Source organism: Barbus barbus (genome assembly GCF_936440315.1).
Source record: "Barbus barbus genome assembly, chromosome: 32".
Taxonomy (NCBI): Eukaryota; Metazoa; Chordata; class Actinopteri; order Cypriniformes; family Cyprinidae; genus Barbus; species Barbus barbus.
Genome location: NC_136760.1, coordinates 19,676,087 through 19,702,665, shown reverse-complemented (window position 1 = coordinate 19,702,665; position 26,579 = coordinate 19,676,087). Strand labels below are relative to the sequence as shown.

Genomic DNA, 26,579 nt, shown 5'->3' with positions numbered 1-26,579 from the left:
TGAGTTGAATTGAGGATGAAGTCAGTACGGAAGTAGCAGAGCAGAGCACCCTCTCCTGTTCAGCACCGAGTTACAGCACCGGAGAGAGACTTGACACTTCAGTACCTGCGGCGGGAACAGGACGGTCGTTTCATTGAGAGGTGAGGGGAGACATTTACTCATGAACTATCAGTGTTTTTAATGTGTCAAACTTTAAATATAATTGTTTGAACTTGAAGATTTCTCTCAACTAAAGTTTCTCGTTATTCTGAAACTTCAAACGCAAACTGGTCGGTGCAAGCTGCGCCGGAAATCTAACCCTAATTCAAGAGTGTCTAGCGCATTATTACTGTGCTGTAGCTTAATGGTTTGCGTAAATAGCTTTAAAAAGTTTAATTTAGGACCCGAAATTAACGTAGCGAAAAATATTCGACTCATTTCCCCTGGATCAAACAGACCTCGTTAACGTTACTTGGAAACGAAGTTATGCTACAATAGATGATTAACCAACTGTTTTATTTAAATATTTGTTGTAAAACTGGTTAAATACCTCAACTGGTTAAACAGAATACAAAGCGAAAAGAGCAAAGTGGATTTTATTAGACTAATTGATGTAAGACTTTAACTTCTGCATGAAAAAAATGCAAATTGCATCTTAATTACGCTTAATATTTATAATACAAATGGACTGTCACAAATTAGTTTTAATAAGTGAGCCTTAAATGGGGAGTAACTCAGAAGGAGCCACCTAAATGTGGTGTCTTTTCATCCTCAGCTTCTCTTCTCATTTACTGTCACTCCTGTGATAATAGGAGAGTCTAGAATTGCTCAGGTCATTTGCTCCCTACTTGGGGATCAAGCAGCTGCATACACCTGTGTCTTGTCCATTAACATGCATTGCCATTTAAGCTCTGCAATGTCAAATAATTATATTTAGCGTATTTAAAAATATCATACAATGGTATGTAGTTTGTTAGTAGTTTGTTACTTACGCTGAACACTATTTAATATTTTATTTCAAGAAGACATGTTATTCGGAAAGGTAGGTCATTTTTAAACTGGGGTCCAATGGCTGCATGGAGAGTGTGGAAAAGTTTAGAGGAAAATGGAGAAATTGATCAAATTTAATTAAATACAAATTTATTGAAATAAGAAATTCTAAGAATGAATAAAAAAAATATATAGCTACCTTTTCAATTTTAAGATGTGGGTTGCTCACACAAGGACGTTTGTATTTGGGGGGGTCAGTAGCATCTAAAAAATTTAAAAGCTCTTAGTTAAGGCATCTCGGCTTAGGAGTTAATAGATAAAGTAGGACATAATGAAAAACGAAAGCTTAGAACAGTGAGGAATGTATGAAATTGGGAATAAAGAAGAATTAGGAGAGCAAAGCCAGCGCTCTTACTGGGTTCCTCTGGCCCAAGACGGCTCCACTTGTTGCACAGACCGAGACAGGTTGTTAGTCAAGGTTATCATATGGCAGGCTTGTGAGGTGCTCTAAGAGTCCAGATAATTATCAGCCTCAAAGGAGGTTCTTTTAAATGGCACCTGAACAAGTGCTGTCTGGTTCCTGCTATTCATTCACAGGCAGGAAATGCACCTTATCAGGTAGAGATTTTATCAGATTCCCTTCCACAACTGTAGTCCAACTTTCTAAACACTAAATTGTCCAAAAGTCTCTCTCTCAGTTTGCTGGATTTGGTTCTTTACAGAATAGATTCTATCTTTAAGAATGTCAGGTGGCATTCCTAAAGTTTCCTCTCTTGAGTGGTGCTCTGTGGGTTATCTTTAGAAGTCCAACCGTGAGTGAGACGATCAAAGAGTGATTTCACGGCTCAGAATTGCCTCGATACTCACTTCATTTCATTCCAAAACTGATAACCACTCTGCCTGTAAAACTGCTCTTAACACCTGGAACCTGACCAATCAGAATAAACAGTGCAGACATAACACACACACACATTTTGCTTGTCTCTCAAACACATTTAAAGAAAAGATTCCACTGAATGCACACTAGCATGAATAGACGTATACTGCTATTTGCTTTTATCAACTACAAAGACTACATTCAGGAAGGTTAGTAAACTTGAAAAAGCCATGATTTGTGTTAAGTACTAGGTGTCCTTAAGTTGCGTTATGGATGTCTATGATGATCTCTGAAAAAATTGTACTCAACAGGTAGCCTACAGAAGTCCAGGGCTTGGTATGATTTTTTTTTTAAATGTTTTTGAAAGAATCCAATTATGCTCACCAAGGCTGCATTATTGCATTAAAAAAACAGCCATTTTTGTGATTTAAAATGTATTAAACTTAAAATTCTAAAATTTTAAAATGTAATTTATTCCTGTGATGGCAAAGCTCAATTTTCAGTGGCCATTCCTCCAGTCTTCAGTGTCACATGATACTAAAGATATCATTCTAATATTCTTATCAATGTTTAAGAAGTTGTGCATTTATTTGAAATATAAATCTTTTGTAATTTTAGAAATGTATTTACTGTCAATTCAATCAATTTAATGCATCCTTTCTGAATAAAAATATTTTTTCCCCCAAAATTGTACTGATCTCAAACTTTTGAATATGTCATCCTGTGGTGAATGCATAATTCATTTGCAAATAAGTAGATAATTCTGGTTGTCTGAGCATGAGCCAGTTCTTTTTTTTTTTTTTTTTTATAAACGGTGTGGTTTTGGATGGTTGTTGTGTTGGTTTGACTCTGATTGCAGAGCAGAACAAGTAGGCGTTGAGATTGAATCCAGTGACCCATAGCGGTGAATAATTCTCCTGTCTGGTGCTGCCAGTTGGCATTTGTCAACATGTTTAGTTTAATAATAAAGTTTGTCTCTTAAAGATGTGAACTTTGACCTTAGCTCTAGGAATGTGGCACAGGAGGATTTTGTGACTGCAGGGAGACTTAATCTGAGATGAACAGTATCATGCTGTTTTCTCCACACATCACTGGGCTCTCCCTCCACTTTTCTCAAAACACAGACGAGTAAATGATTAGTCTGATGTGACGACAGTTTGACTGGCTTCGACTTGAGCTTGCCTGCTATCAGGAGGACAGCTAGGAACAATGTTTGGGGCCCTGTAATGCCTACTCATTAGGCTCAGTGGACAGGCCACCCATAAAGAGTTTGCCATGAGTTTTTGAGTTGTAGTGATGGCCTTGACTTCTGTCAGTCATTTTATAATTTTTAAGGGTGCAGACTTCATAGTCCACTGCTACCTGAGTCCCTCAACCATTAGTTGGTTGTGTTTGATCTTAAAATACCCATCAGACTGGCTCTTTCCTATCTTAAGTTCCTTGGTTGTCTGACCAGTGCCCCAGAGGGCCAATAAAAATTGCTGCCCCACTAACCTCAAGCCCACCAACTCATGAGTGAAATTCCAAGAAATCTTACTCTCCCAAAATTGTTTTCCCTGATAGTCTCACTCACAGCTGCTTTTCTCTTCGTTAGCATTCTCAAGACTTTTTATTTTTGTTTGTTTTTTTTTGTACACTTGCTCAGTATTTGTCCTCTTCAAAGACTTCCTGCAAGACTCTTTTCCTCAGTTTTAATTGATTCTTGTTTTGTTCACATTTCAGGGCTTAAAAATGTCCTCTAGTTGCCAGTTGCATCTCCTCCTTATGCTCCTGTTTGGTCAAGGTAAGAAGAGGTGACTGAGTACTTGTCATTCTGAAACACTAAATTTTATTTCATTATCATTGCAAAGTACAGAGATTGTAATCATATCTTTCTTCATCTTTAATTGTGCAATACATGTTTTATGCTTATTGACTTGAGATATATGTAAGAATATAGGAAATACATTGGTCTGTCATGAAGGCCGATAGGTTCTAACTCAATTTGATATAATCGCATTATTATTCACATGGTGCAGCTTGATTGGTTTCTTTCGCATCGGTAGCCTTGCTGCTTAACATTCAAATACTCCACTAGTGCTTGCTGTAGCAGTTGCAGCGCGCTTCAGAACCCCACCACCTTCCCCAGCTCCACCTGTATAGATCTGCTACAGAGTCATTTAATCTGTTATATATGGGGTAATTTCATGTACAGTATGTTATATTAGCAGCAGCAGTATTTCTTACATGCTCACAGAAGCATGTCTGTGGATATATTGGCAGTAGCAAGTTTCTGCCACAGCAACAGCAGCAGTGTAGCAGATCTGTTCTGCCATGACCAAACACATTGACATTGCCATGTACATTTCCATTCTAAACTCTCTGAGAGTTGTAATGACCGAAATAATTAATTATAGCCCTCAACTAGGAAATTCAGCCAGATGTTTGTTACTCAAGCACATTAAAGAGAGAGTTCACCCAAAAATTTAAATTGTCATCATTTACTCAGCCTCAAGTATTTTCAAACCTGTATGAATGTCTTTGTTCTGCTGAACACAAAGGAAGATATTCTGAAGAATGTGAGAAACAGAGCAGTTCTAAGGCACCATTGACTTTTTTCCTACTATGGAAGTCAATGGTGCCCCAAAACTGCCTGGTTACAAATTTTCTTCAAAATATCTTCCTTTGTGTTCGGCAGAACAAAAAAATTCATACAGGTTTGGAACTACTTGAGGGTGAGTAAATGATGACAGAATTTTCATTTTTGAGTGAACTATCCCTTTAACTTCTACAGCATTTGCCCTGTGAGGAATAGGTTTTATCAGACTAATAGATGTGAAGATGTTGTAATATGTTTCTGTTTATAATATTTATTTTTACATTATTATTATATTTTGTTGGCTGCCCTGCTGAGGCCTCTAAACTCTTCTGTGACTGTATATATTTTGTTAGAGTGTGGAGTTTCTGAATTGAGATATCTACCCGTGTGTTCCTCAAGAATTTTCCCATAACGTTCCTGGACATAGACCATAAATCTAAGAAGGGATTTAGTCCTTCAATCCACTTAAATCAGGCGATAAAATGTCTCCTGGTTCCACAGAGCAGCCTGTCAGAGAGGATCACTGCAGGATTCGAGGGGAGATTCACCGTGACCAAGTACAAGTTGGCGTGTTCAGAGCCGTACATCACTGATGTGAAAAAAATCCTAGAAATTCCCTTTTCCAGAGTTATCAGTCCTTTCCTTTGAATTGTTTTTTTTTTTTTTAATTTCCTAATTTCCTTTAGAAATAGTAAATGAAATAGAATTATCCTTTACATTTAAAAAAAAAAGGGTAATTTTCTTTGCTCTTTATTTAATTTTTTTTCTGCAATTATTGTGAGAATAGCAGTGACTCAGAATGATCCAGATCTGTATTCACCTCCACCGTCAGTGGAATTAATCCAGTAACATTTTGAGGCCTCATAATTTTTCCCTGACACCCCCAACCCCTCATCCCCCCATGGGGTCCTGCAGGTTTCTTAGGCCAAGGCCTGTTACCATGGCAAGGCGCTGAGAGCGGCGCTGAGTGTTAGGAGACAATAGCACATGATTAAAATGTGATTCGCAAGCGCACTCCACTCTGCAGGAGCGTTACGCAGGGACTTCACTCTCGTCTCTGCCCAGGGCTGTTCACATGGCCCCTGCTTCTCAATCAGTGATTGTATGCATGAGAGAGCACATCGCTCTGAACCCTGCTCACTCAAGTGGCAAACACGGGCCAGGACAGTCTGACTGTTCTCTTCACGGGCAGTGGGCGTTGCTGGAATGCCAATTGTTCTGCATTAGGATGTTTAGTGTGTTTCATGCGGAGCTGTGTCTTAGGGCCAGAGGTCACCTCAGTTATCTAGGAGTTGTGCTCAAATGTCTCATTTGTGTAAGCTGTTGTTGACTTTGACAGTGCCTGAGGGAGTACCTGGGTCAGTAACACCAAAAACATGTCCAGGTCACATTTCACCTGAAAATGGTTTACGGACCATTCAGGTTTTTTGTGCTGTATTGTAATGCATTATTTTCATGACAATTGACCATATTTTTATTATTGTTATTATTTGTTTGTGTATTAAGTGTGATTCTCGTAACTATTAATAAAATAAACATACATAATCATAGGCAGCAGTATAAGAAATACGATTATGATTTGTAAATACTAATAATATATAATTTTTTTTCTGTTACAGCAATGACATTTTTTTTATTTGTTTATCTATTTCTTTTTGCATTGACAGTACATGGATTAGGGTTGGTGCTTACTGGTTTTAAAATGACCTTAATGATCCAAAAAAAGTGTTTATATTTACAATTTTGTTTGTGTGTGTGTGTGTGTGCACTTCCAATTAGAGAATTTTCATTGTACAGCTGTGCAATGACAATAAAGGTCTCTTCTCTTCTCTTCTCTTCTCTTCTCTTCTCTTCTCTTCTCTTCTCTTCTCTTCTCTTCTCTTCTCTTCTCTTCTCTTCTCTTCTCTTCTCTTCTCTTCTCTTCTCTTCTCTTCTCTTCTGGCTGTTTTTAACCTTTTTTTAAAATGTCTATTTTTTTATTTGATTTTTGTACGGTGGCCGAGAGAGCTTAACGCGCTGCAAATAGAAAAAACACCTGCAAATTAAGAAAACAACTTCCTCAATTTTACAACGCACACGCTGCAAATGCTCATAACACAACCAAAAAGACACAAAACACAAAAGCACTGCAAATAGAAAAAATAGAAAAAAACTCCTGCAAATAAAATTGATTTGGTTGTCTTGTGAGCATTTGCACCACCTGCTGTCAAACTGATGAAGATGTTTTCTTGATTTGCTGGTGCTTTTTCTATCTGCATGTGTTTTCTGAAGTTGCAGCGCATTGATCTCTCTCGGCCACCGTATGTTTGGGTGAAATATGACCCATTCTTGGCCATTCTTTAACAGTTTATAAACTTTGAAAACTATTTTTAATTCATATTAATATAATCTAATATAAATATTAATATGTAATATACATATATATATATATATATATATATATATATATATATATATATATATATATATATATATAACTAACTACTATCTATTAACGACAGTATCTCTTTCTTTATAGTTTGGTCCATTTCCACTGTGCAGGAAATGCAGACGGATCTTGAAACTATTATGAAGATAAATGCTGCTGGAGAAAGTGAGTGTTGACATTTTTTTCTTTCTCATTCATAAAATCAAATCAAACATTTACAAAGCAGCTCTGTAGTGTAGATGGACAGCATTGAAAGTATTTCTAGAATAGAAGAATTCATGTCTGTATAAAGAACCACTGATCTACTGCCAATGGGTTTCCATATAAATGTGAGAGAGAGTAACCTGTGTTTACTTGTAAAGAGAGGGTTTAGTTTCATGTTGAATGTCTGAGAGTATGACTCTTCAGAGACCCAGAGAGAGTTTGTGTGTTTCCTTACCTATAATTTAGGGACAAAATTGCCCCCAGACGTCGTCTTCTAGAAATTATATTTAGTGTTACATAAAAACAATAGAAGTCTATGTTGTGTTCTCATATGCACAACTAAAAGTGTGCATGTGCTGTTACAGACAGCGGCATGGCGTCTCTGTCTAATCACCTTCTTTGTCAGACGGCGGGTTCTAACATGACAGCTACATGGATTATAATTTAGCTGGTTGACTAGCACAAACTTGCTGTAATGTGTTTGTGAGTATTTATCTCTGCTTGAACATGCCACAGGCGACCTTTGAGCTGCTTAAGTGTGTCAAATACAGGCCAGTGTTTATGTGAACATGTTGCTGTTTTGCACCACCATTGTGTTGTTCCACGTGCGATTGGGTTAATCAGTCTGGACTTTCATAGACTAATACTATACATTAGTGACCATTCAGTAGCTAATGATGGAGTTCAGATGGGTAAGCTTTGTGTTTTCTCCTGTGTGTGGTCAGTGATGCAGTGCTCCGCCCCGATGGATATTCTCTTTGTGATGGATAGCTCTTACAGCGTTGGAAAAGGAGGATTTGAACGGTCCCGCCACTACGTGTTGAAGCTGTGTGAGGCTCTCGATGTCAGCACAGACAAGGTCAGATTGCATAAACTCGGATTAAGGGAAAAGTTTTCCCAAAATTCAAAAATTTACTTACCCTTGTGTAGTTTTAATCGACTATGCTATTATGCAACTCTTACTTTTTATAGTGATCAGGCTCAAACAAGAATAAAAAACACCAAAAAGCACTTATATTCTATTTGTATTGTACATTTTTTAAAATATAGTGTATTAACATTGTTAATGACAAAGCGCCATTGTTTTTGCATATGAAAACCAAATGTGAAGTATGTCCAATAATAGTGAATAATGACTCTTTTTTTTTTTTGGTATTTATTTTCACATAAAGGAATAACACAAATAATATAAATAATATATTTTGATCTTTTCTTTTTCTTCCTTTTTTTAAGTATGTTTTGGAAAATGACAGCCATTGATCTCTACCAAAAATAGCATTCAAGATTGGAACTAAGTGAGGGTGAACCAGCCTTAAAAATATTTGGTGTAAAAAAATTCACTAAGAAAAACAAATAAGTACAAAGAAATTACAAGTAACACGTGAAATTGTGAAGTATTATATAATATGAAAATATGACTGGAATAATATGTTCTTCTAAAACACTGTATTCCTTTAAATTTTGTATGGCTTATCTTCAACGTCTGGTATCATGATGTTCAGTCCTCTTCCTGTTTAAACTGTGTTTGAACTGCTTTCTCTGTTTTGGGCAGGTGAGAGTTGGCGTGATTCAGTTTGGTTCCACACCCAAGCTGGAAATCAGTCTAGACTCTTACAAGAGCAAAGAGGAGCTGAAGAAAAAGATGAAGAAAATCCACTATAGGTACAGAGATTAGTGTTATTGTGTGTCCTTTAGGCCTTAGCACTTCCTTTTGAAGGATGAGAAATACCTCACTCTATTTTATATCTTGAAGATTTTGTCAACACAGGCATGGTGGACGTGCGTTTACATTACACTCTCAACATGTGTGTGCAAGTGTGTCTCAAGTGTGCCATGATAGACGTCTTGATGAGGTTGAATTAATGGTTTTTGTGGTGATGGGTGTGCAAGGATATGTAATGACTAGTAGCTGAATTACACTCTGAGCGCACAGCTGGCCTGAACCTCATCACCCAGTCAGGACATACCACATCTCCCCCGACAGGCTGTGAAATTACCGTTTCAGATTCCCACTCTATGAAAATATCACCACTTGTCTGTCTAGCTGAGCAACTGTGAGTGAAGATGATGGAGAGAAGCCCAGCTGTGCACATATCATCATTTCAACTGGCACTCAGTCAGTATCCCTGTAGGATATAGGAGATCATGTATTTCAGCACAGGATAAAGGAGTATTGTCAGTAGGTGACAGTGAAAAATGTAGCTGTTATTCACTAGTCACTCACTTTGTACACATACATACATAAAAATAAATAAATATTCAGTTTATATGACCTCAATCTTATTTCTGCGATGAGAAAAAATAAATCATGTATAATATTTAAATTTTTATTGTATCATTTGTGTTTTATGCTTATTCAAAAAACAGCACAAAAGGTGAATTACTATTAAAATGTTGAAAATATTGTTTATATTTGAAAATATAAATAATATATAAATATATTTAATGAAAAAAATAATACATTTTACTATAGTTGTAATTATTTTGGGAAATGATGCAAAATACAGTTGCATGACTGCTTAGTTTTTATATTTATATAATATTATGTATATAATATATACATGGAAAATGCTTTTCTTTTTGCATTTTTATCTACTGTCTGCTACAGATGCTTTAATTACAAAATAATATTATCAGTATAACAGTTTACAACAATTTCTGATCTTCTGTATAAAGGAATGCACGTGGTCATTTGCTTGTTTAGTTGGTGACCTTGAAATAGTGCAGAATCTTAAATATTATTTAATTTTGCATAATTTTTCTTTGATTTACATTTTCTACAAATCCTATAACCATCAAATCCTTTATTACTGGCTTTAAATTTGTAAAGTCGCTTTGGATAAAAGCGTCTGCTAAATGTAAATTTGATTTTGAATCCCAACTTTTTGGACCCCCATTCTGTGTCAGAAAAAACAAGTGAGATAATCATGATTTGGTTGCAGTTCCTAAAACAGTTTTTTTTAAATCAACTTGCTAGCTAACTGTTAACTCCAATTTATGTATCAAGTGTTAGTTTATGAAGTTCAGAGAATGCAATAACACTGGAACGAAGTCGGGCAGAGTTTGAATCAACCCAAAGATAAAGCATCAGCCAGTGTGAATCTGAGAATGCTGTAATTGGTTTAGGTTTCATCATGAGGGGTGCATTAAGGACAGTGAAGGGAACTAAAGACTTTGTGTTATCCTAAGACTTCTGAGGGGCCACTCTAGTTAAATGAACAAGAGATCAGATTCATTGTGCAGTATTGACTGTGGTGCTTCGGGTATCTAATTTACTCTTCTCCGCAGTAGAAGTTTGACAAGCCACAAAGCTCAGGAATAAAGACATGTGGATATGTGGCAGTAGTTCATTTTGATATTCTAGGCTCTCAGTTTTATGTCTTAAAGATGCTTTATTTATAAAATTAGTCTGTCTCTTTCTCTCGCTCAGAGGTGGAAGCACACAGACAGGTCTGGCTCTGAAGTTGGTTCTGAGGAAGGGGTTTTCCGGCGGACGCAATTCCACAGTGCCACGCGTCGTCATCCTCTTATCTGACGGAAAGTCCCAGGGGGCAGTGCAGCTGGCTGCCTCGGAGCTCAAGCTGTCTGGAGTGACTCTGTTTGCCGTGGGGATCCGTTACCCCAGGTAACACAAAACATTTACAGTCACATCAATAACGAAATAAAACCCTCATATTTCTAATTCCCTGCTTCACAAAATCTGTCAAGAACATCTCCGGGTCATATTTCAACCTAAATAATTTTTTCACAAAATATTATATTTTGCTTACAGGAAATGAAGCCTGTAAGATATTTTGATGTGATATTATTTTCATGACAAACTTTTTCTCACCTCATTTTTATTCACTACTGTAGTGCAAAAAACTGCATTATAGTATGTCATTTTCATTTCTCAATAATTGGCCTAATTTATTTTATAATTATAAATGAGGCCCCTCATTTTTAAATGGTTTTGCTTGAAAGAAAGGTTAGATTTGTGATTTTGTTATTTGTTTTTTGTAATATAAGATCAAAAGGATAAACAAATCAGATTCTTTTCTCATATTTACCAAGGGGCCTAATCATTCTGACCACAGCTGTGTGTGTATGGTAAAGTATTTTACCTCATGTCCTTGTTAATTCAGTCTATTGTTAACAGTAATGGTATCAGATAGTAATACTGTAGTACTTTAATATATACCATGCACTGAGAGAGAGTATACCATAGTATTTACATGGTACTTCAAGGTACTGTGAAAAATAATATAGGAATGACTTAGGATAGGTAATATTAAGGTATTATTATTGTACATTTCAGTGCTTTTTTGTTTGTGATTGCTCTGAGGCATTTTGCAGGGACAGGTGCTTTCATACTGTGAATGTTTTCAGCTCTATTAGTCAGTGAACCGATTTGCTGACAGCTCTCAGACACAGTAGTGTCTCACTGACAGGTGTGTTATTGTACTCTAAAAGGCTGCTGACAGCCTGGATGCGTGTTGTCGCTGTTGGTTATCCTGCAGATAGCATAATTCCTGTGTTTTCTCTTTACTTTGAGGCTTTATGGCAGCTTCCCAACAGGTGCAGGAGGAAGAGGGGATATTAGTGGATAAACTCACCTTAAAAGCTGTATCTAACAGCTGGGAATGTATCAGTAGCGTGTTTGGGTGAATTACTGTGATGTTTAGATGAATGAAACCCCTCAGAGTTCTTGCAGCACCATATGCTCTGGCATCTCAAAATTTATCGGCATATTTTTACCGCACCATATGTCCTGTAATATAAATCTGGAAATGACTATGTGACTTACACAAGTGTTCATAAGTTTAAGGTCTTAATCAGCACAACTCTTTTCCACAATAAGAAATGTTTGAGCAGCAAATCGGCACAAATTCAGCTGTCATCGCAGGAATAAATTACATTTGAACAAATAATTAAATTGAAAACAGTTATTTAAAACTTTTGAACTGTAGTGCTTTTCAAAATGCATATTAGCTGCTAAATCATGCCTTGTCTTTCTCTCCTAAGATGGGAAGAGCTCCGTGAATTGGCGAGCAGCCCTTCGGACACTCATGTGTTCTTCGCGGAGCACTTCAGTGATGCTGTAAACGGAGTATTCACCACCCTCACCACCTCATCTGTCTGCACTGCCGTTCCTTCAGGTAAAAAAAACTCACCTTTGACTCAATCAGCAGCACCGTTTGGGTTTACGAACAGCGAGTAACGTTTCCTGCACTGTGAAATTTGCAGGGTGTAAAGTGGAGTCTTACCCGTGTGTTCAGAAAACCCTGGAGACAGTCAAAGAACTTCAGGGAAACTTCATGTGCTGGAAGGGGTCCAAGGGATACTCAACATACCCTTCACTCTGCCCTCATTACAGGTAAATGGAGCAAAACACAATGGTTTTGACATGCTTTTGGCCTAATTGAAGGGACTATACTATGCATACTAACAAAATCCACATTCTGACTCCACTGCACACCAGCATGGATCATTAGTCACAGAGATGCCTCAGGTCTGAGCTTATGTTTGTATTATATCGCATTATGGGTTTTTGTTCTTTTGAAGTGTCCCAGGCTCATATTTAAGTTTCATGGCCTGAGGTGAAACTTAAAGGATATCATTAGGAGAATCATATGGCATGAAACTGGTTTCATGTGGTTTTACAAAACCTTTGACACAAAATAAGTAAATCAAAATTAAATAAATAAATAAATAGTTATATTATTATTATTATTACTAATTTTGACGTTTCATGACCTGAGGTAAAACAAAGCTCATTAACATTGAAACTGGTTTTCGCTTTACAGGTATAACAAAGTTTACAGGCAACACCTTGTTGTCTGTCACAGAACTATATGTCCAGGTAAGAGCTAACAATCGGAATATTGAATAATGAATATTTAATTCCATAAACATTAGAATTTGATTAACATTAATGATCCCATCTCTCTTCAGACCCCTGTGACTCTCAGCCCTGTCAGAATGGTGGGACGTGTATATCTGAGGGACTGGATAAGCACCGCTGTGAGTGTCCTGCGGGCTATGGCAGCGACCCCAATTGTGGTGAGTTCACATTCATGTGCTTCTCTTCCCACACTCCTCAGCATCTAATAAGCTGTTCCAGTCTCACATTCACTATGAGATGTGTGTGTTTTGTTTTGGTGGGTTTGGTTGGATTGTATCTGTGTGTGTGGGTGGGAGTTGTCATAAACAGCTCATGGTCTCACGTTACAGTGGGGGTCAGCTTTTGGGCTGGGTCATGGCTGACTGAAATACACCTCGGAGGTCTTATGTCCCTCAAATGAAAGGGACACTCTAATTATTAGCTAATACCACTCTGTTCTCATCTCCAAATGTCCTTAAAGTCAGAAACCTTGTAAATGTGTTGCCTTGTGGAGTGAAATGCAAACATCAAATGAGTGTCTTTAAAAAAACCTAAACTTTTGTGTGATCGCTATACATATTGTACAATACTGCCAAAGCATCGATTCACACAACAAAAGCAGTTACTAAAAAGACATTAATATAATAATATTTTGTATTATTTTTATATGCATATAAAATATTAATTATAAATATTAATTAAAAAAATTATTACTATTTATTTAAAAAGCAATAGCAATTATTGCTATTGTGTTACAAATTATTAATAAAAATTATTTAAAAAATAAGGTTATATAATATGTTAGAGCCCTTTTTTTTTTTTTGCTTGTCAGCATAACATGGTCCCCGTTGCAACATATACTTACTATGAACTGTAAAGTGACCAACCACATATATTTTTTTATGTTTTATGTTATATTTATCAATCTAACAGTGATGATAGTAATAATAGTGCCACAGCAGTCTCCATAAACAATCATACAAAACCATAAAAGTAGCATAAAATGTGTGTAGACTTATTTCTGACCACACAAACATACACAAATGTATTTTCAAGATTGGAGAAGTTTCCTAAATGAGATTCAGAGATAGAAGCCATCATCAGTCCCCATGAATTCCATTGTAACACTGACATAGAATCCTCCGGCCAATCAGAACGTGATGACAAACATAACCTCCTTCTGTCAGTCAGTGTGAATGACATCACAGGCAGGGGTTAGATCAGATGACCTCACTTAACCGCAGAGTGAAAGATGGACCTTTTGTTTGTTTATGCTGTTCGTAAATGCATTTTTGCATGTGTTAATGGATAGAGGAGCGTAGAGCCCATATGCCCTTCTCCTGTAACAATGTTGTGTCTCACATGATCCTAACTAAACTCTAAAATAAACATGAGATAATGCAGAATGCAGATAATGGTATGTTAAGCATGTTAAGATCTGAGAATGGAATCCAAATGTATGTCAATCAGAGCGGCTCTTAACCATATCCTCTTTTTCTAGCTCCAATTCTGAGTTTTGACTGCTCTGTGGATGTGCTCTTCCTGGTCGAGGGCTCGTCTGCACTTACTCTGGAGGGTTTCTTGCGCTTTAAGTCCTTCCTGAAGCGTTTCATGCAGGCTGTACTGAGTTCGGACACCCCTGTGAAGATGGGGTTGGCCCAGTATGGAAGTGACGTGAAGATAGAAGCCAAAATCGGGGAGCACAGAGACCCGGCAAAGCTGATCCAGGCTGTTGAGGGCATGCAATATCGGGGTGGGCAGGCCAAGGCTGGAAATGCCCTTCGATATATCACGCACCACGGCTTCCAGAGTGCACCCGTGTTCGCTGACGTTCAGGACGACCTGCCGCGAGTGGTAGTGCTGCTCACGGGAACCCCGTCTGCGGATCCTGTGGTGGAGCCAGCGAAGTATGCACGGGACAGGGAGATCTTCATCATCGGTGTAGCGCCAGACGGGATGAGGGCTGAAATAAACAACATCACGGCGAACCCCCAGCGCACCATCACATACCAGTCACCTGACAGATTGAGTGCAAAGATCCCAGAGCTAAGAGCTAAAATTTGCAGTGTCGACAACCAGGGTAGAGATTTAAACAGTTCTTCACTTTAACCGCTGTAAAGTCCTCAAAAATGCTTATCTGAGATTGTTGTTCCTCAAGGAATAGTTCACTCAGAATTATGATTTAGTCATTCTGGTGTCAGTCTATATTTTATTTCTTAAGTGGAAAAAAATTAAATGTTTAGCAGAATGTACAAGCTGCGTTTTCCATCCATTTTAAGCGAAAAATACCAAAAAGGACAAAAAGCACCATAAAAGTAGTTTGTACAACTAGTATTAATCTCATCTACAAACTTACTGACAAAAATGTACATTAACAAAGTGTTACATGAAGAAGTCATTGATCTTATACAAAACTTACCTCTGACAAAAACGAAGAGACAAAATTACCCCAATACACTAAATTAATGAGGTTTTTGTATAAGAAAAATGTTGTTTTAAATAATTCAGTCATAATCAGTAATGTCTGGGATTGACCTGCTTACACTGCCTGAACGTGAAGTTTCTTGAGGAAATGCAAAGTTTCTTGAGGAAATGCAAAGTTTTTGTGAGTGTAAAAAATTTTCCGAAAAGCTAAAGCATTGGAATATTTCTTTTCCTCCCATCTCAAGTCTTTTTTAATATTATGTCCCTTTAGGAGCCAGTACACAACAACATACATGTAAACTTAATATTACAACTTGCATCTGCACAAGATGCAAATTCTTTAGGGAACTTGAAGGTATGCATTAATCAAAATGTATAAATCATGTTCTGAATACACTCTTAGCATAACAATGCACTAAAATATGACGATGAATATTTAAATCAGGGTTTCCCAAAGAGATAAGTTTTTGGAGGTAAACTATTCCATTTAGTTCGGTAATGATTTTTAACTATTATACTAAAGCTCTTTTTGTCTTTGCTAGGCTGTCTGGGTCAAGCTTTGGACCTTGTTTTTGTGTTGGATGCCTCCAGTGGTGTGGGAAAGGACAACTTTGTCCACCTTCAAGACTTTGTTCGGAGCACCTCGGTGCAGTTTGACATCAATCGTGATGTGGCTCAGGTGGGACTGGTGGTTTATGGGAGGCGGCCCGTCACGGTCTTTGACCTGGACAAGTACGACTCGGGCTCCGCTGTGCTGAAGGCAGTGGGAGATGCTGCTTTTTTGGGTGGGAAGGCCTCTACAGGTTCAGCCCTGCTCCATGTGCTCTCCCAAACCCTCACGGTGGGGAAAGGAGCACGGCCTGGAGTCAACAAGGCCGTGGTGGTTCTGACTGATGGGACGAGTGCGGAAGATGCAGCTGTGCCTGCCCAGAAGATCCGGGATAGCGGAGTGGCAGTGTTTGTAATCGGCATCGGGAACATACAGCAGGAGGTTCTCTTCCGCATCGCCGGCTCTGAGGATCACATGATCTCTGTACCTTCATATGATGACCTGAAATACTCTGAGGATGTGCTGGTACAGATGGTGTGTGCAGGTAATGAGCTGAATGATATTCCTCTTTGAAAGCATTTTTCCTCACTGAAGTATTTATATTCTTGTGTTGCTCTCTGTAATTTGATCCTCTTTCTAGACGTGAAGAAACCTGTTAACCTGTGCAATCCAAACCCCTGTATGAATGATGGCGTCTGTGTGCTGCTCAACGGCAGCTACCGCTGTGATTGCAATGGTTGGAAGGGTCCACATTGTGAAACACGTCAGTACCAATAACTACTAATTAGTTTTTGGACAATAATGGGTAGTTGATAAATATATAGGAGTTTTCATTCAAGCTTTTCACATTTTTAGGTTACTTTAGGTTACAGATGAGACAGTGCTCCAACACATAATGTGGTTGCACCACAGGCAAAGTTCAATTCCTGGTCCTTTCCCATCCTGTCCCCTCTCTGTCTCTAACTTCATTTCCTATCCAATCGAACTACTTTGCTATCTAAATAAAGGCAAAAAAGGGGCAAAAATGTATAAATATTCTAAGATATCTCACAATTTAATCGTGAGATTTCTTTTTTTTAAGTATTTAGTTTTTCTTATTTAAAGTATATACACTACCCTTAAGTTGTTTTTTTAAATAAATTAATACTTTTGTTCATCAAAAGTGACAGAACTCATCTGTAACAAAACTGTATCTTTACTCTTTCAAATAAATGCTGTTCTTTTGAACTTTCTATTCATCAAAGAATTAAAAAAGTCAGTTTCAGAAAAATTAAGCAGCACAACTGTTTTCAACATTGACAATAATAAGAAATGTTTCTTGAGCACCAAATCAGCATATTAGAATGATTTCTGAAAATTAAAATAAATACCAAATAATCAAGATGTATTATCTGAAAACAAGTATTATTTTTGCCTAATTGTAGTTGTTTTAAGGTTAGATTGGTTTAGATATATATTTTTTATAGTAATACTAAAATACTGATTGATTGCAGTGTAAATCCTGATTATTTAAACCATCTTTTGAACATGATGTAACATGGCTTTACACATCTGCTTATGTCAGTGCTCAGTATGATTTGTTTATTTTTCTATGCCCGCCGGATGGGTCATAATTTTGGTGTCTTCAGAATGGACAAGGGGTTGGCAGGGTGTGTTTAAGTGTTTTGATTTATGTGTTTCTGTGAACTTGTTTTTCAGGAAGCAGAGAGCAGCCATCCAGAGGAGATCTTCCTAAACCTGCAGGCCTGAGGCTCCGTCAGCACAAGAGTGAAAAAGAGCTGCTGCAACGCTATAAGCAGCACCGCAGGAGACACGCATCCCCAGCACATCACAGATAAAGAAGAAAAACACACATAGACAGAGACACAGCTCAGCGATGTGAGTTAGAAATCATTCTAAATTCTCATCGACTTAAGAGCCTGATGAACACGCAGGTGACACTTCAAACGGGAGGTGTAAATGCTATTAGTGACTTTAAATGAGACTTAAATTTTTTTTTTTTACTTTTTATATGTGGTTAATCTTAAGGGGTTTGATGCTGTTAGTATAGTTTATTCAGCACTGAAACCCTTTATGAATATATATATATTCTGTCTGAGATTTGGACCTGCTTGTCATATTTAAAACTCCTTGTTATATAAAGCCTCATGTTAGAGGCTTATGTTTTTGAGCATATTTATTTTGTATTAACTACAGTGGTAGGTTTGTCTATTGTAAAGCTATTAAATTTTTTCCAAAACTTTTGAGCTCAAGTCAAATATTTTATAGTGTTGTTTTGATGCCACCTACTGGAGAAAATGCAGTTTTCTTCCATTTCAAAGCAGGATGCCTTGTGCTCAACTATTGGTTTTGCATAAATATGAATTGTTGTCAGTACAAACTTTTATTTGAATAAAAAGTGCATGTTTCAGCTAGCGTACAGTAACAAATCAAAAACACTGAACGGATATGTAATATATATTCACATCTTGGTTACCAGCATACATGAACCAAGCTACAATGTACCAAATGGCTGATTTACGAATTTTTGAATCTAAATGTTTCAATCTAAAAATAGTGGTTCTTGAAGCTCGCTTAACTGTTTTTGGTCTCTTCTCAAGCTTGTGAAACATCCATCAAATAATGTGCACACCACTGGAAGAGTTATTTCAGTTATTCCCTTCTTTTGTCTTACATAAAATTGACTTGAATAGATTTAAAATCTGTTGTCGTCCAGTGGCGTTATTTGGCAGGGAACAAAAAATATTGTCTTGGATCAGCTGCCTGCATGTACCCAATACCGCCTCAGCCTCTGAATGCAGAGAAGCAGGGACGAGTGGAAGTTGATGTTTCAGAGGGGTGGAGTCTGCAGGTCATTGGACACACCCTCTCTCTCTCACTCCCTGCTTGAAGCATTTGCCTTAGCTGTCCTTTGAGCTTTGGCTAAAAAGTCAATTTGTGCTCTCTGTTCTCTTCGGCTAGGTTGTGGATTTTTTCTCCCATTCCTGCAGAGAGAGAATGACATAACACAGGAATATATTGTAAAAAATGACTGAATACACAGATAGTAATACCATTAGATATTTGCATAACCATATTCATATACCCATTGTTATATATACGTACACTACCGTTCAACTGTTTAGGGGAAATTAAGAATTCTCAGCAAGAATGCGTTCATTTGATCAAAAGCAGTAAAGACATTAACTTTGTTACAAAAAAAATATTTCAAATAAATGCTGTTCTTTTGAACTTTATTATCAAAGAATAATGAAAAATGGCTGCTGAAAATTCAGCTTTGCCATCAGTGAAGACTTTTTTTTTTGTAGTAAAACATGATAGCTATCAGTTATTTTGTAGTAATATATTTCACAGTATTGCTGTTTTTATTTTTGACTAAATAAATGCAACCTTGATGAGAATAAGAGTCTTCTGTCAAAAACATTTAAAATTCTTACCAACCAAAAACCTTTAAATGCTAGTGTATATACTGCTATTCACATGGTAGTTTAATGTACTGCAAAGAATGCAATGGAATTACAACAGTGCCTGTCCAAAAATCAGGTTAATTAGTACTTTTCTGTGCATAGTTGCTTTGATTGAGAAATGTATTAAATGTTATCAAAAAGCTAAGCTCTCTGTTAGGACTATGGATGCATAAGTGGACTCTGACCTTGGCCTTCTGCAGAACGTTTCCTTTGCCGGATGCCATGATGGACTGGGGTCTGTTCTTCAGCGCTGTGGCGGAGTTGACAGGTGAATCGCCATTGTTGGTGGTGCTGGTGGGTGGATTTGGAGCAGGGCTGGATACAGGTGCCATCTTGGGCTAGAATACACAACAGTATAATCAGCTAGACTTGTGTTGCTCAAAAAAAGTATAATTATTAAAAACACAGTGCAATTTTGTTTTTAACTATACTGAATATTTCCACCTAGTATGCTTATGTCAGGTAAGCAGATCCTTTGGTTTTGCAACAGATTTTACACTACTATTCAGAAGTTTGAGTAGGTATGTTTTTTTTTGTTTATTTTTGAAACATATATCTTATGCTCACCAAGGCTGCCTTTATTAGATCAGAAACACAACAGTAAAAACAGTAACATTGTGAAATATTACTACAATTCAAAATAACGGTTTCTGTTTATATATTTTAAATTTTATATTATATATTTTAAAATTCTGATTTGCTGTTGTCATACTAACCATTGAAGTTTCCAGTAGACTGCTATCTACCGTGGTGCCCAGTGTAAAGGGTCCAGCTTCCACTTTTCTCAAATTCTCCTTCACCTCCATCAGGCTAAGCTCCACCTCCACTCGCCGACGCTCTGCCTCACGACACGTCTCTTCCATCTGCTTCAGACGAGCCTCCAGAGAGGCCTGCTGAGTAGGGTCTATATGAGCCATAATCAAAAGCATTTATTAACATTTTACATTTAGAGTGACATTGTGGTGTTATAGTATGTCAGAACTAACAAGTAATATATAAAAACAATTGCAACTTGAAAATAGAAAGAAAACACAAAGTTGAAACCATCAAAACTACAACTTTTAACACATGGGCATTACCAATAGGTGGCGCTGCAGTACCTTGGCAGGAGCTCAGCTCTTCTTTCACCTCTCGTCTGTCTTTCCTCAGTGTGGCCAGAGTGTTTTTAACCTCCTCCCTCTCTCGCTCCAGCTGGTCTCTCTCGTCGGTGTAACGCCGCACGTCGGCTTCCGTCCTGTTCTTCCCTAATTTCACCTCAACCGACCCCGGGCCTGCTAAACAGGAGGGAATGTGTAGGAGCTTTGAGTTATGACCTATATTCACATACTGAAGGTATGCTCACTTGAGTGCATGGCTGGGAAAAGCACAGCAGGGTAAATAAATAAAAGTTTTGTAGGCCTGTTTTACAATTGACAGCCCTCACCTGCTGGAGAGAATTTGAGTTTTTCAAGAAATCTATCTGTGCTGGCGGCTCTTCCTCTGGAGGTGGGCGGACTCTGGGGCGTCTGTGCAGATGTATGAGGTAGGGTTTGAGTTTGGGATGGCATTGAGGTGGGAGAGACCCTCTTTTGGTCTTCCTGACTGAGGAAACTGATTCTTTGAGTCTGGATTTGCAGATTGGAGGCTGGAGAGGGGTCTGTGTCCACTCTAGGAGCAACAGGTGGAGGCTCGAGGTTCTCTGTGCTGCTCGGTAATGAGGTTTCACTTGTTACATTCTGTTTTAAAAGAATAGTATAGAAGGTTTTAAACATTTGTATTAAAATATTTGTATACTTAACAATGTTGTTCCAAAGTTTGGGATCAGTAAGATTTTTTATGTTTTTTAAAGAAGATCTAATGACATGTATTTTCCATTTTAAAATAGTTCACCTCTTTAGGGTGTAGCTGATCATCCTGGGGAGCAGCTGAGGGACTGAGCTCTGTCTGTGCGGTGTTGGACGTCTGAGGTGACACTCTGCCCGAGCTCGTGTGCAGGAAGGAGCGAACCGGCATCAGGTCCAGATACACTCTGTCCTTCCCGCTCTCCTCGCTGCTTGCTGTTCCCTCCTCGCTGCCATTCTGAACCTCTAGAACCTCCTACAGCCGGAGAAAGCAACAGTATCAGAGAAACATTATTGAAATTGGATGGCCTGCAGGGTTACAAAAACACAACACTGTCACAGCAATGACTTCCTGTCACTCGTATTATTTTTGGTGGAATGCTTAGTGAATCTTCCACTATCCTGAGTCTATGACTCGAAATAAACACAGCTACATGAAAGTGGGTGCTGTAGATTAATGACAAAAGCATGGCAAAGGTGTTTCACCCACCTCCTGTTCGTTCTTTGTGGATGGCACATCATCGTATATGTCATCACAGGTATGAGGGTTTGACGGAGGGCTGTCTGTGTATGTGTTGGGCTCTGAGTACCTCCTCTGCATTAGACTGACAAATACAAACAAATCAGGCTCCAAAAAAGCAAACAAACCTATTATATGATTATGAATATAATTCATAAGTAATATGCGCCAATTTTATGGTGTATTTGTGTTTCATGGTATATTTTATTTAATTTTGTCTGTTTACAGTCTCAGCCTCAAGGCTATTGTTCAAATTTTCTCCTTTTGTACACCACGGAAGAAACGCATGCAGGTTTGTCAAAATGTTCATTTTTGTGTGAATACTTCTTTTTTTTAATAACAACTGATGTACATGAAGTAACTTACTACATGGACGTCTTGGCAGCGTTGACAATACTGGATATTCTCTCAGAGTTCACATAGTCGTAGGTGAGATCTTCTGGGTCTGTTTTGGTGCCTGTCTGTGACAGTATGAGCCCAAGCCAGTGGCCCATATCAGCAGAGGACTTAGCCTGAGAGGAAAGAGGAGGATATTTAATCATTGATAACCCCTGAGATATTTATATATCTTCATGGGTGCAGCTAGGCCTGGTAAAATTCTCTGCCAAAAAACTTCATTCTTCAAACTACACTGACTTCATTCTGACCTGAAGATGGCAGTCACGTTGAAGTTTATATTGAATCCTCACTATCCCATGAAGTCATTTTGAGAAGTTACCATTTTGTCCCCTCAGTCTTTGTTTTCTAAAAAAATGTCTTACTGACAACTGATGATAAATAACTCAAGAATGAGGGCAGGAAAAGTTTATGAGCCGTACTCTTAATTCAAAATTGATACACAAAGAAATACAAATACACTAGGATTCAAAAGTTTGTGGTCCCTACATTTTGCATAAAAGTGACAGAAAATATTTATTTTCAGAAGATTATTATAAAATATTTCTATTTCAGATCAATACTCTCTTTCAAGAAAATCTATTTATTAAAAAATGCATCACAGTCTGCAAAAACATTAAGCAGCACAACTGTTTTCAACATACTATAGATAATAATAAGAAATGTTTCTTAAGCACCAAATCAGAATATTAGAATGTTTTTATGAAGGATCATGTGACACTGAAGACTGAAAATTTCCGCTTTACCATCACAGGATTACATTTTAAAAATATTAAAATAGAAATCAGTTAAAGTTGTAAAACTATTTCACAATATTAGTGTTTTTTTTTTCTATATTTTTGGTCAAATAAATGTAGCTTGGTGAGCACAAGGGACTTCTTTAAAAAAAAAAAAAAGACTAAATCTATCCAACCCAAACTTCTGAACAGTAGTGTATATAATTTGGAAGAGTCCATTATTTGTTTAGCACATAAAAATGAGCTGTGAATCACACAAAGCTGTATACACCAGAACTGAAAGAAAGGGGAGTTCTCAAAAATCTCATTCAGGCTGTTGGACTGATGCCAGAATACATGAGGCATCAGACAGTGAGACTGGGAAAAACAGTGGCTCATCATGAGAGTGTAAAAACTTACTAATCAGTTACCTCTGGTCTTCTGGTTTACTGTAACAAACAACTGTCTAATACAGATGTTATACACCACAAACTTTGGAAGATATTCAGAGCTTGGTTTGAGTGAGCAAGCAAAATGACAAGCTGTATATAACTGTATTTTCTGTTTGCTTCCTGTCTGTGAAATATTATTGTTGGAAGGCATAAATTTACCAAATCTAAACACATTTCCACACATGATGAGTTTTTGCTGTGCTATTATAGACTTTATTATTTCCCAAAAATCTCTTTCAGATCTCTAAACTGCACATAGAAACCAAATGAACTGTGGCTGAATGCTTTACAGGTCAATCAGACAATCTCTTCCTAAGTGGGTGGAATAAGCTGCAAAGTCATGCATCTTGCAATGCAGGACTAGTTAGTGATGAACGTCACCTCTCTTTACTCACTTCACCTCTCTTTACTCACTTCTAGGGTTGCGAGCTCCTCTCCTTCGATTTGGATGCGGAATGAGTACAGGTGCTCAGGACTGGGGTCTGGCAGGACCATGCACCCCTCCAGAGCCACTGGCTGCTGGGACACTTTGCTCTTGCTTTTGTCATTGTAGATCCAAAGCTGTCTGTCCCTCACTGAGCACCACCTGCTTCTCCACTGGGTGTTCACCAGGACGTTTATGTAGCCTGGAACAAAGAGAAGGTGATGAAAATGGTAGGTTTTGTGGAAGTTTCTAAAACTTGTCAACTAATAATACTGATGATTACCTGACATATCCACAGTCTTCTCTGGACTTTCCAAAGAGGAAACCTTCTTTTTTCCAATGTTCATAAGGTTACTAAACTTGCCGTATTTCTTCTTAACTAAAGTTTAAATGACAATTGAAAGGTAAATATTAAATACATAATTACAATAATACAACTAGTAGCTGAATTTTCAGCATCCATTACTCCAGTTTTCAGTTATCATGATGGATTTTTTATTTTTATATCAATGTATTTCCATTGAAAATAATGGGTATACAAAGTTATTAACTGTATTTGTATTGACGCTGTAGTCAAGTCTGCTACTTACAGCTGATTGGTTCATGGTTAAGCAACATTCTGAGGTGACAAGCACCTTTAACTCAACAAGACAACAAGTCACTTCCAGTGTATTCAAGCAAACGGACACCTAAAAGAATAGCTGCAATGGTCCACTCTCACCATCTTTGTTCTCCAGGTTTTCTGCGTGACTGTCTGTGCTGCTTCCACTCTCAGATGCCACTGAATATCTCTCACTTTGCTCACCCTGCCAGAAAGAACAGAACTTTTAAGCTTAATAATTGTACAGAGACTACTTTATGAAAAATCCACCCAAAATTGGACAGAGTTTCATACATAAATCAATCAGAGAATAAACCCCAATCTATCATACCTTAGTACAGATGAGTGTTGGAGAGTCATTTACATCAGTAGATCCTGCAGTATTCTTCGGACTAATTTCTTGAATAACCTTGAATAAAGATGAAAGGCTATAAACAATATCTGCACAAACAGAACACTGATGATTCATCTATATGGGCCAGAGCCCACTGTCCCTCACCTTTAGCCATTGTTCAGCCTGCTCTTTGCTCTGCAGTCCAAGAACGATGGCTTCTCCTCCCAGTGGGGTTATTTTTAGCTTGTGTTCCTTCCTCTTAGTTTGTTTCTCTTTGTAGACAACACTGCAGCCCAGCAGACTGATATCCAGCAATGGAGTCTGATCCTTTGAGCTTTTGTAGCACTGAACACAGTAGCATTAAAAAAAAATCACACACTGAATATTTTAATTAAATATAATTCATAATAGAGCTTTATTAAAAAATCGTTGATATTTCACTAGTGCTAGTAAATGTCAACATAAAATATTTTTGTAGCAAAAATAGTAAATGCTAGCAATGCCAAGGTCACGGGTGTGATTCACAATAATCGTATGAACTGATTAAATGTACAGCTTCAATGCAGTTTAAGTCAGTTTCTGGCAAATGCATAAATGTAAATGTTTGATGCAAAACATTTGCATCCCATTTTCATCTGTAATGAGACATTTTTGAGGTTTTTTTTGGGTGGAACTTGATTTTTTACACTGAAAACTTATTAAATCATGAAAAGTTCCATGAGAGGTGGATGAAGGGGAGAGCTTTTTCAAGGTCTTTAAGAGGTTTTGGTGGCACCATCTATGTCATTTTAGGGGTGATTAAAGATTACAAAAAGACAAACTTTCATGCACAGGTAGACCATGTAATGTGCATTAAGAAAGTAAATATGGTCATTTTTTATTTATGTTGACTAAATTGTCTGTTTGAAGGACATATTAAAGTTAAAACCAAACATTTAAGTAAATAATTACTACTAGTATTAGTAATACATGTAAACATTCTGTGTAAACATTCATATCATAGATCAACTATGGGTGGGAAATGGGTGTCACTGACAAGCAATGATGTCACATACCAAGAGACGATGTTCGCGAATGACACACAGCTGTTTGGCCCACTGGCCGAGCCACTTCTTCCTCCAGAGGAAGGCACAGATGCGTGCATCTTTCATTAGCTCGATGGATGCCTCAGGAGACGGCCACTGGTGCTGTGCAGTGGACTTACCCTTCGTCACTTCTTCCTCATCATAGGACTCATATGAACTGCTCACTGGTTCTGTATCGTCTGTAAATGCGAAATGTGAGAAATATCAATAAGCAAAGGAGGTGGGGCCGGTCTGATTGTTCATTGCCGGTGCACTGGGATAAAAGAAAGTATAATCCTCTAAATAGCAAGTAATTCCCAACAAATGCTGTTGAATTTAGCATTGTGTGAGAGAATAGTTCACTTAGTTTTCAGTCCTGTGTGAGTTTCTTCCATGGAAAACAAAAGGAACGAGATGAGGATTAAGTAATTCATGATGGGGGAAATTATTATTTTTTTTTTAACTGGTTTGTCTAGATAGTTTAGTCTAGATAAAGGTATTTCTGAGAGCTTTGGGGCACAGAGAAGTGAGAGTGCATCATGAATATGGCAGGCATGCTCTTAAGCATGCAAGCACATGCAAAGTCAGCAACCTTAAGCCTGGATGCATTAAACAATGAGGCTTTCTCAGAGCCGTGCACTTCACCACAGCCTATAAAGTTAGTGCTGTTTGATTGTTTTTCTCTCTTGATGTACACTGAGAAATAGAGATAGATACCCTGAGTGATCACAGCATTTACCACACTGTTTGAAGCTTCTATGCGCTTCCTGACCCCTGTGATGATGGCAAAGCACCCAAAATCTACAGAAACACAGGAGGACAATAAAAGGGGAAATGCAATAAGGGAGGAAGAGAAAAAAAGATCAGGTGAGAAGCTGTAGATAGTGAAACC

General features: G+C 37.7%; 2 protein-coding genes across 3 annotated transcripts in view; one reads left to right on the top strand and one right to left on the bottom strand.

The window, feature by feature from the left end:
• Window positions 1–57: 57 nt before the first annotated feature.
• LOC306852578 (von Willebrand factor A domain-containing protein 2-like) lies at window positions 58–18,324 on the top strand. Its single transcript, XM_079389525.1, has 14 exons — window positions 58–140; window positions 3,569–3,629; window positions 6,943–7,017; window positions 7,782–7,915; window positions 8,609–8,718; window positions 10,487–10,681; window positions 12,061–12,194; window positions 12,283–12,412; window positions 12,843–12,898; window positions 12,991–13,098; window positions 14,421–14,999; window positions 15,886–16,437; window positions 16,534–16,656; window positions 17,592–18,324. The coding sequence occupies exons 2-14, from the start codon at window positions 3,578–3,580 to the stop codon at window positions 17,729–17,731; spliced, it is 2,388 nt and encodes a 795-aa protein (XP_079245651.1). The 5' UTR covers window positions 58–140; window positions 3,569–3,577; the 3' UTR covers window positions 17,732–18,324.
• The window catches only part of LOC306852577 (actin filament-associated protein 1-like 2), a 35,912-nt gene continuing 27,592 nt past the window's right edge, over window positions 18,260–26,579 (bottom strand). The window contains exons 6-20 of one of the 2 annotated variants that reach the window (XM_079389523.1): window positions 26,405–26,488; window positions 25,679–25,887; window positions 24,789–24,968; window positions 24,621–24,698; window positions 24,410–24,494; window positions 23,972–24,067; window positions 23,679–23,890; window positions 22,067–22,212; window positions 21,671–21,785; window positions 21,230–21,436; window positions 20,784–21,075; window positions 20,461–20,634; window positions 20,077–20,264; window positions 19,546–19,698; window positions 18,260–18,877 (exon numbers count right to left, since the gene is read on the bottom strand). In XM_079389523.1, coding sequence (XP_079245649.1) covers window positions 18,851–18,877; window positions 19,546–19,698; window positions 20,077–20,264; window positions 20,461–20,634; window positions 20,784–21,075; window positions 21,230–21,436; window positions 21,671–21,785; window positions 22,067–22,212; window positions 23,679–23,890; window positions 23,972–24,067; window positions 24,410–24,494; window positions 24,621–24,698; window positions 24,789–24,968; window positions 25,679–25,887; window positions 26,405–26,488 — 2,246 coding nt within the window. In that variant the 3' untranslated portion in view covers window positions 18,260–18,850. The remainder of the gene's footprint in view (window positions 18,878–19,545; window positions 19,699–20,076; window positions 20,265–20,460; window positions 20,635–20,783; window positions 21,076–21,229; window positions 21,437–21,670; window positions 21,786–22,066; window positions 22,213–23,678; window positions 23,891–23,971; window positions 24,068–24,409; window positions 24,495–24,620; window positions 24,699–24,788; window positions 24,969–25,678; window positions 25,888–26,404; window positions 26,489–26,579) is intronic. The other variant, XM_079389524.1, reaches the window with a different exon arrangement.